A 10,707-nucleotide genomic window follows, 5' to 3' on the forward strand; every position below is an offset into this window, starting at 1 on the left:
AAAAAAAAAAAACAAATCCAGACAACAGACAAACAACATCCACTATCAGCTACAGCACTGATAAAATTATAGGATGATAGGAGTCAAATCACTTATCACTGGCTGGCTATAGGAGATGCACACTAACATGAAACTTTTTACATGGACAGGCTACTAAGAATGACAAGCCAGTATCCCAAGGGGTTTTTTTTTCCCCTCTAACTTTCTATGAAGATGTGAGGTGAACTTAGACAAAGCAAAAAAGCAAAAGAAATCCAAACAGCAAAGAGAACATTTACCTCGGCATATGGCACAGAGTGGCAAGTTACTTTCTAATCATACAGTTATCACCTACAGATGTAATAAACCAAAAAACAACACAGAAGAGACAGATGTTTATTTCTTCTCAAAATAAGACTTGTAGGAGAGAAAGATTCGGCAAGTTTATGGTAATTTGAAATGTAAAGAAGAAAACATTGGCTCCTTTTGAGGAAAGGAGTTTGTCTCAGTAAATATTTAACACTCCAGGCGCATAGTTAGGAGCCCTTTGGGTGAAAATCATTTGGGAGGGCACCAGTACTATGAAATGAAGTCATTAAGAGTGTATGGACATAGGTATTTTAAGATTAAAGGAGGCTTTCTAAAATACCTATCTTAAAATAGTTCAATATGATCAGATAAATTCAATTTTTGATGATCCTATTTGCTTCAGCAGAGCTCCATCGTGGTGCTCTCTCCAGCAAGTCTCTCAGGAGCCATAAGGGCAACAGCTTGTCCATCTGCAAAGCAGAAATCAATCTGTCCCACAGCACTCTGTAAATGAGTAAGTGAAAGTCTCCATGCAGCTGACAGAACCTTGTGACTGCAATAACCAGAGAGCACAGCAAACTTCTCCCATATGCTTTCAAACAAATCTCACAATTATGTTTCTTTTGCCATCAATTACGTTTCTTTTGTCATAGCCAAAATGCAAATACGCTCTGGTACAAGGATTAAAGTTAGCATTGTCAACGAGAAGTTAACGCAACACATTAAGAGTACTAACCCCAAAATGCACATTTTATACAGGATGAAACAGTTCCACAGAGGAGATTTCAGCAAGTTCCTTCCCTCTCTTGTACTGAATGAACAGTCACATAGTAACAGCAGACTTGGAAAAGCATTCATCCTCTTTAGGTCTGAACTCACACAGAAAAAAAAGTCACTGCTACGTAAAACAAGATTGGACCTTAAGTTAAATGAACAATGAGAGCTTACTCTTGCAGAGACTTTACATATAGCAATGTGAAAATCTAACCAACAGGAGAGTAGGTCCCCATACCTTAAACCAGCCTTTTCTGTAGCCATCTGAGTGCTTTCTGACTGTCGTATTGTACACACATGTTGGACATCTACAGCCATGCAGACATACAATAAAATCTATCATCTTTGTTTGACATAAAAGACAGTATGTTGATACTGGCAACAGAAAAATCAAGAGTTAGTTTGAAATGCCTTCTTCCTTTTAACTGCTCACAACTGTTTCTAAGCTAAGATTTTTAACTCCTGTCCTCTGTTAAAACTGACTGCTTTATTTAGTCGAAACACTGAGAAAAATCATTCCATTCTTTTTGAGTCAGTCATTTATGAAATTAGCTTTACCATTCTTTTTCTTGGATGCTGATGTGTTACTAAATATTATCTGAAGCAACAAGCACATATGGAATTCCTTTCTGAAAAACAGTTTATATGTACTGAGTACGAAAACCACATTGACTGCTGCAAACGTAAGCAGTAGATGTTTAGCATGCAATACCATTCACATACAGTGTGTAATAACCTTATTTTTGTCACAGTTACAAACATTCATTTACCAGCTGTACAGTTACCTTCATTGTTTTTTTCAATCAAGTCTGAAATTCCTAAGTACAGCAATAAATTTAACAACCACATCCTTTTATTTTCCAAAACTCAGTTTACAAGATTTCCACTCTACTTTTTACCTCCCTGCGTGGTTTCAGCAAAGATTAAGGAAAATCAATTCTTTCCAAGCTCTCCCCTAGAGCTCGTGTCTGTTACCTCATTTCCTGGCTCCTATGAAACAATGTGAGACAAGACTTTGGTGAAAACCATCACCAAAACATTTACATTTCCAAATAATGAGTTCAGTTTCTCAAAGTCACAAACTCCATGGCATAGGAGATGGCACTTCCTCATCCATTGCATTCTCTCTTCTTCAGGTGTTAACACAACTGATAAGGGTCCTAAAAAACATTACTGGATAGTTTTTCAACTCTCCCAAGCAACCATCCCGTCTTTTCTCTCTTTCACACTTTCCAATAACATACTTCTCTTCATACCGTGACATCTCTGCTCCTGTTAAGCTAGCTCTGTTAAGCACCTCTCCTCCACACAAATTCAAACCACAGCACCACATCTTAAATAACAACAAATCCTTTTCCATAGTTTCATCATTCGGGCAGACTTCGAGATCAATTAGAAGAACCAGATCTTCATTAAAAAACAGATTATATTTAAGCTCAAGGACTACATATCAGTTGATATTTAAAAGCCACACAAAACAATTTTACTGCCATAACATAAAAACTTACCCACTTGGCAATTGGACAGCCCTGAGAGCTTTTTCCTTCCTTTCCCGTGTAAACCACTACCTCTATTCTCACAGCGCTTCCTTTTGCTCCATACCTGCATAAAAAAAGTTCAGAGCAAAACAAACTGCTGTTGACCATTTTAAAACAGAAAACATTTTCACTAAAAGAAGAACGCTGCATTATTTTTTACTGAGAACAGAAGAAAACCAAAATATTTATAACGTCAAAAAATACTTTCTCATTTAAAATCCTACTTGCAGGAGTTATTTCTGACATCTCTTTTCTGCAAACAAACTTCTGCCATTAAGCAAACATCATCTGGGAAAGAAAATGTTATCTGCATGTAAATCCTAGTCCAGTTAGCCACTAATGTGACTTTTCTGTCCAGTTTGCCACAGCTGCATCACATGTAGTTCACTAGAAAACCAAATTCTGCCAGCTGATGATCTGTCACTCCTCCTGACTTCAACAGTACCTAAAAGCACACTGCACTTGAAATTTAACTCTAAAGTTGCAAGAGCTCAGAAAAGACACGAGTTTGGAACTGAAATGCCAGCGCTCACCTCACACACGTCTGAACAGGAAAACAATTCATAAATGAGTACTGCAAAAAGTTCAGAAAAACAAAGCTCATCATAGCAACTGTTTTTTCACAGCTCTTCTTTCCTCTTTAGACAGTCAAAACCACTGCAAGCATTAAATGCTGAGTTTTCCTCACCTGTTCTCCATTATTTCTCTCACAGCAGCAACACTTGGTCCTGTCCCGAGGTGTGTGTAATATGGGCCTTCATCTTTCTCTATGATTTGCTCTGTAAGCAGGTTGAAAAAACTAAGTTGGCACATACAAAACTTACACCATTGCAAGTGAGCTTAGAAATGGTTTACAAAAACATCTTCCCAATTAAATTACAATACATACCATTTCTCCCCGAAATGTAATGAATAAAGACTACGGCAGATTCTTCTCCTCAGAGGCATCAAAATTACTTTATACTTGTTTCCTCCTATTAATCTGCTAGTATTCTTTCATTATGTTATAAAGTAATCCTAATTATAGTAATATTTTGCCTTCTTTACAAATTTCTGTTAATAGAGATGGCATGTATTGATTAAGTAAGCTTCCCAATATCCTTGTTGGTAGAAAAACATTCACTTTAGACAAAGGGAAATTGAGGGGAAGAAAATTAGCTGACAGTAATATACTACAGAACAGAAAACACAATCCAGGCCTCTTAGCCAGCACTCTGTCAATTCAGAACATTAAAGCAAAGACGAAGCTATTTGCCTGTGTACAATTTGCTGTTAAGTCTTCGACTTGTTTTTCCATCTGTACGCTTTGATAGCCTGAAAATGCCTCACGCCACCCATCAAGCTGTACTTGCAAAGTCCCCAGTACCGAGTTCAGTCTGACATCTTCAGTAACATGGATGTATGTGGCCTCGCCTGAACTCCACCTCACCTCTCCCCTCTGAGATCCATGACAGCATACTCAATTCTGCTGCACTTTGCTCAAAGAACACCAGGTGAAAGTTACAGAAGGGAAAACCCAATTTCTTTCCATTTCCTAATGGCAGAACGCTGACCTTTTGCAGCTGTTAAGTAAGCATCACCTCCTTGCACTGAAGGAAGCAACGTGAGCACACAGAAGGTACAGACAGAAGTTAGCAAAAAGACTTACCAACACAGTCACAAGTTGGCAATTCAGATTGTCCTTTTTTTGTAGGTGTATCTATTAAATTTTTTGTAGGGGTATCAAGAAATTTCATAGGTGATTCAAGAAAACTGCTGAGTGTGTTTTTTGCTGGAGAACACCCTGAGTCACCCGTGCTCTGTGGGTGGTCAGCACCCAAACTGGTTGACGTCAGAACGGTCCCTTCGCTCGCACACTCCACATTCCTGAGAGCTTCAACAGCACCTGGCACCTGGGTCCCACCACAGGGAACAGGCAGCACCCGCGGCTTCGGCTCCGCTCGTTGTTCTACAGCACCCTGCTGGGCATAGGCTTTGTCTTCGCCACGCATTTTGTTAGCTCTCAGGTTAGACTGATTAAAAGTTTGATGCGCCTGACTGAGATTCGCTGTTTGCTGTACCTGAGAACTACATTTTTCTGTAAACATCTGTAGGTTTTCACTTGGTCTGTTCAGCAAGGATGCCGTTTTCAACTGTGAAACGGCCAGGGGATTACGGGAGGGCAGGTCACGTGCAACAGCTGCGGGTTTTGTTGGATCAGCACTTAGTGGGTCACCGGAGCCTGACGTTTGGATTTGTTCGTTCACCACTTCACAGCCAAACAATCTGTCTTTTTTTTTCTCTTGCGCTACCTCAGGTAAACATCTATGGAATTTTATCTGCGTTTGTGGGAGAAATAATCTAGTTTTTTCTTGTGATGCTAAAGTATTTTGATTCGGTGTTCTCTGTACTTTGGTTCTTGGAGATTTTTTTTCAGACAGAGCTATTCTGGAGTCCTGTGGCATGGCATGACCAAGCTTGTGCAGTTTTGATGATATCCAAATGTCTTGTAACTCACTATGCTGGCATGACAACAGCTCTAGCTGGTTTTGATTATTTTGTTGATAGCGTGCTTCTTGAGGCTTCTTTTTGTGCCTTGGTTTCCACGGTACAGCATTTCCTTTTTTATTTGTTGGTTGTTTTTGCTTTAAGAGTAAGGAACCGTAATTATGCCTAAAAAATACAGATTCTTTTTTCTGCAACACATCTTGGTTATTTTTTGGCTGCCTCTCATGCGAAATTAGATTAAGCAGTGATGCCTTTATGTCATTCTTCTGCTCTGGATTTGTCTGGTTTGATTCAATTAGCGCCGCAAGCTGAGTTAGTTGCGTAGCTACATCCTCTTCATCCTGGCTATGAATTCCTCCTTCTTTAATCAAAGAACCAGCTTCCAAGTTCAAATCATTACAGGTTGGCTTTTGCTCTAATTGGCCAAGGGTTTCCAAGTTGCTACTTGTTTGCTGGACATTATGTGAAGCGTTGCAATACCTCGTGAGAGTGACTGGATCATGAGTGTAACTTTTCTTGGTAGTATATCCTGAAAACGACTTTGCATTTGATGTTAAGTCAGATAAAGTTTTGGTATCTCTCGAGGATAACTGCAGTTTATACATCTCACCAGTCAGACTGGCAGGTCTATCACACAACTCAGAAACTGAACTTTGCCCGTTGTATAACGGGTCCTTACTAGGGAGCTGCTTCTGCGAGTGAGCGCAGTGAGCCAAGAGCTGCTGTTCATTCTGTAAGTAAGTGTCTTTGATTTCTTTTAACGCAGAAGATGTGAAGGAGGAGGAGATATCCCTTTTGTAACTATGGAGCAAGCTGGAAGTCATTTCTTTTGTGCATTCAGCACTTTCAGGTTTAGCCGGTGAAGTTGTTTCTAAAGGGACTTCAGATAACTGTGTTAAAGCTTCAATAGCTACAACCTGCTCTACAGTTAAGTTTCTGGTTTTAATCAGGGACAAGAAAGTTGGCTGGAGCAAGGAATCCTCATGCTGTGTCTCTGTGTTAGGTACTTCAGAGCCAGCTTTCCCCACACATGCTTCCTCTTCAGGGAGTGGAGGACAACACAGGCTTTCTTGAGGGTCCAAAGTGGAACTCGTCTGCAGAATGAACTTACCAGAATCCTCAAAGATGCTGCAAGTGCAGTTTTCCTCTTTCATTAAAATATTTCCTTCTCTTTCTGGGTGAACACAGCCAGCGCCAGCCGCAAGAGTGTTTACTATGTTGTTCAGATCGGTGCCCTTCATCCATTGCATATGGGAGTTGCTTGTCAAGTCTGGCCTTTCCTCTGTGGAGACTTTTTTTAGCGAACCAGCTGCTTCTGATGGTGAATAATGTAGGGGTTTTATGCCATTTTTGATGGTGTGTGCAAATGATTTTTTTTGCTGAGCTAACTGACTGGGAGAAACTGCTCTTTCACTTTCTTGAGAGATTTTCAAGTGTTCGGTGCCCACCACAGTTCCATGGATATCTCCGTTGACATGGACACCAAAAGATGGCTTCTCGTTATGTGCCCACTTCTCTGCTTCTAGGCCGGTCATTCTTTCCTTCTCCTTAGACTGCACATTGTCAATGGGCACGGTTTGGATTGTTTTCACCCTGTATTTTTCACCATGACCACATATACTGCATTCCATGAGTTCTGGTCTGCGGCCATTTACTGGTTTGTTTTCTAAATTTGCCTATAAAATAAGAATAATAATAAATAATAACTTTTTTTTTTAAAAGATTGTTCTAACAGCTGTTCAAACACCATTAGAAATAAGGAGCATAAGATTTACAGCAATTAAAACCTACTTCAACCATTATCAGGAATATCCTAACCAAGCACAGACACAGGAAGTCATAAAAAACCCTGAAGCCTAAAGACCCTATCCATATTTATAGTTATTTTTCCTCACTGCTGTGGGAGCAGAGGAAGAAAGTGTATGCGTGTGGTGGTGGTAGAAGATTAAAGATATGAAAGAACAGAAAAAGAACGTTAGCATTTAGGATCAGATCTAAGGATTCCATTTTTAATGAATTTGCATAAGCAGATGAAAGTCCCCCTTGAGTTCAAAGCAGGACTGAAATCTAAAGGCTTGTACCACAGGAAGTTCGGTAGTAATTTGGTATAATTTTACTGATTTGGTTAGACCAATAGGCTGATGCAACACTTGGTTGGACACTAGCAAGGATGGCTAGTTTTCAGGCTAAATTTCAAGTCCCTTAAAAAAAAAAAAAAGTATCACAGAATCCCACAAAATGGTAGGTGTTGGAAGGAACCTCTGGAGACCATCTTGTCCAACCCCCCTGTTTAAACAGGATCACCCAGACTAGGGTGCCCAGGATGGTTTCCAGGTGGGTTTGAAATCTCTCCAGAGAAGACGACTCCACAACCTCTCTGGGCAGCCTGCTCCAGGCTCTGGCTCCCACACACAAAAGATGGTTTTCCTCATGTTCAGATGGAATCTCCCGTGCCCCTTGCCCTGTTGCTGGGTACCAATTAAAAGAGAATGGTCCCATTCTCTTGACTCCTACCCTTTATATATTAGTAAGATCCCCTTTGAGTCTTTTCTCCTCCAGGCTCAACAGCCCCAGGTCTCTCAGCCTTTCCTCTTCACAGAGATGCTTCAGTCTCCTCAGTATTTTCACACCCTCCACTGGACTCTCTCAGTAGTTCCTCATCTGTCAAACTGGGGAGCCCAGAACTGAACCAAATACTCCAGAGGTGGCCTCTCTAGAGCAGAGTAGAGGGGGAGGAGATGCTCCCTCGACCTGCTGGCCACACTCTTCTTAATGCACCCCAGGAAATGACAAAAGCTAAGCTGATATGGCTAGGAAGGCAATTCACATTATCTCACCTGAAAAGTACCCTCTAAACACTGTGTTTAGCTTCTGTATTTAGATTGTAACTTTCAGGTTTCTGAAGAGTCTATCAGTTAAGCCACCCCTAACAGTATTTAGGTAGACTCTAAGTTCTAATATTAGGTTAAATATATTCTTCATCTTCACTGATATTTTACAGTTTTTGTGGTTGAAGCAGTGTCAAAATCTAGGTAGAGTTAGAATACTGTGTCCTGGAAAGAATATGCATATAGGCCTTAAGACAGTACTATGATACATAGTAAGGAGTTATGCAATTTAAGTTAAAAAGAAGAAAAAAAAAAAAAAAAAAAAGAGGCAGGAACTCAAGCAAAAATAGCAATAAAGGCTGGAATCCCTTTTTTATTATGTTAATCAAATTTTCTATTTATATTAAATTTTCTTTTAGAAAATAATTTTAAGTCACAATAGACAGGGCTAGTACTTAATCTTATTGTAGCAACTAAGTTATTTCAATATTCTGTAGTCTTTAGCCCTACTTGACACAAAAACAGGTACTGGTTTTCAGTTCACATATAAGCAATCCGACTGGTTAATTAACCATAAATTGGTTCCTGCAGGAATCTATCCGTAGGATAGAGCAACGCCTTATGGAATGCTTCTTCATGACATACAGATACTGACTAATGGTCTGCAAGCCTGAACTCCTCTGGACCCTGGGGATTTTCAACCAGTGATCCACAGACCCAAAAGATCACCGAGCAGTTTCAAAGGTATCCACAAAAGTGGTTAAGCAGCTCTGTTGTTAGCAGGGGTAAATGTGTTTGTTACACAGCCCTCTGCACCTGGAACAGAAAGCATTTTAATGGTCCACCATGGTAAAGGAAAAACCCAAAATTCTCTACCTGTGCAAAAGCTGAATCTGAGTTACCTTAATTTAACTTCAGAAAGAACTAGGGTATGAAACTGCTGGGTTTTCTACAGGAAAAATAAACCCAAGATCTCTATCAATGCAAAAGTTGTCCCAGCCATGTAAAACTGTTATTAAAAATTATTTAACTAGACAAGCAGGAGTCTGAGGAGATAGAAGCAAATATATTAAATTAATTCCCCAGCACTTGTATGTTTTCAACATGAAGACACATTTTTGTATTCCCTTCATTTTTAGAGGGTGTCACCTGTCTTGCAAACTGAGCAGTGAGAGGTGTGAGGATGGAGGAAGGTTCATGGATGTATCAGCAGAGATTGGATCTGACAGAGTCCACTGACAGTACTCGAAGTGCAAAAATATCATCATGCTTCTTTCTTAACTGTGTTGTTCCTCAAAATACTTTCATCTGACCAAAAAGTACTGCCTCGCCCCAATCTGCTGGTAGTGTACAGGTGTGATGGTGTGTCCCCACAAACACCAGTGATCTCAGCAGTAACGTGGGATTACTTTTGAAATAGAATTATTCTTCATACATCATAATTTCCACTAACATTACTGGAAGCCCATATGCAATGAGGAATTAAAAAGAACCAGATGAATCATATCATTGGTATGATTTGGTTCATATTTTATTTTTCCACTCAAAGAATAAATATTATCATAAAATCGGATATATTTTTTTTAAGTCAAACTGTCTTCTTTCTAAGCACCACATTGCTTTTTCTTTTCTCTTACTGAACTGCAATGACTCCTAAAAAAATATCTTTGTCCTTCCTTTCTTACCAGACTTTCCAGGAGCCTTTTCTGATTAACACACAAAGTTATTGTTTCCTGACATAAAAAAAAAAACGCAGACATACTAGCAAGGGCAGAGCTCATTTGATTCTTCTCCTTAATGTAAGCCTGGCAGACCATAAGTAATAGCTCAGCAAAACCCTTTTGCAGCTGAACAGCCTAGGAGCAATCAATCTTCAAGTCCTGTGTCAGGGCTCAAAACGCAAAAAAAAAAGGAGTTAGGACTATAGATAAGGATACTGCAGTTCCAAGCAATTGTCTTAAAATTCATGGAAGTTAAGCACATGAGTCTGCTCCGATTGATTTCTACATCTGTTACACAAGTGTAATGAAAAACTGAAGAATAAACTGGATCAATAAAAGTAATTTCCTCTCTTCCTCATTAAGGAGAGCACTACTCTCTGTGGAGACATGAAACACTGACAAACCATACTCAAGTGTAGGCTCTGCAGCAGTTAGTGCTGCTGGGACAGGAACCAGAGAGCCCAGTCTGTATTACTTAAACTTCAACCAGACCTTATCTCTTACATACACAGACACGCATACACACAGGAAAAAATTCACCCCATGAGCTAAAGCTTACAGCACACATGAAAAGCCAGTAACAGTAAATCATTTCAGCATTTCAAAAAGGTTGACTTTAATATTGAGTTTTCTTCTGACACGAGATGCCTCTGAGGTAACACAGAGTTCACCAACTCACAATCAGAACACAATGCTAAAGCTGCCCTGAAGACATTTCCACACCCTCTGTACAGCCCAGCAGGCTGTAGATTTTACATCTCCTTTCAAACCCCTAGAGGTGGTAGCCACACATGTTGTGCTAAAGGACACAATCACAAACAGTAAGTCCCAGGAAAAACAGGTGATGCCCAGATCAACTACTGATAAAGTGGCTCTACAAGCAAGCATGAAAAGTTACAGGATACCCAATGCCAAGTGCCTCTAACTAGCCCTCCTTGTAGGATTCTGCCCAGGTCAGCACAAAACACAGCACCAAATGGATCAAAAAATCCTTGCACCTCCTCGCTTCTGCTAACAACCAGGATGACCCAAAAGGCAGTTCTTCCAAGGTTACAACTTTCATCAGCATAA

General features: G+C 39.9%; 1 protein-coding gene across 1 annotated transcript; it reads right to left on the bottom strand.

Annotated features, from left to right (window-relative positions):
* Window positions 1-1,904: 1,904 nt before the first annotated feature.
* Window positions 1,905-6,757, bottom strand: LOC103774983 (methylcytosine dioxygenase TET1-like; the record flags this gene model as incomplete). Its single annotated transcript, XM_008942425.1, has 4 exons — window positions 1,905-2,052; window positions 2,571-2,664; window positions 3,289-3,379; window positions 4,249-6,757. Coding segments are annotated over 4 exons (2,751 nt in total), but the record flags the coding sequence as incomplete, so codon positions are not given.
* Window positions 6,758-10,707: the final 3,950 nt, after the last annotated feature.

This window comes from Merops nubicus, unplaced genomic scaffold (assembly GCF_000691845.1).
Source record: "Merops nubicus isolate BGI_N331 unplaced genomic scaffold, ASM69184v1 scaffold38876, whole genome shotgun sequence".
Lineage (NCBI taxonomy): Eukaryota > Metazoa > Chordata > Aves > Coraciiformes > Meropidae > Merops > Merops nubicus.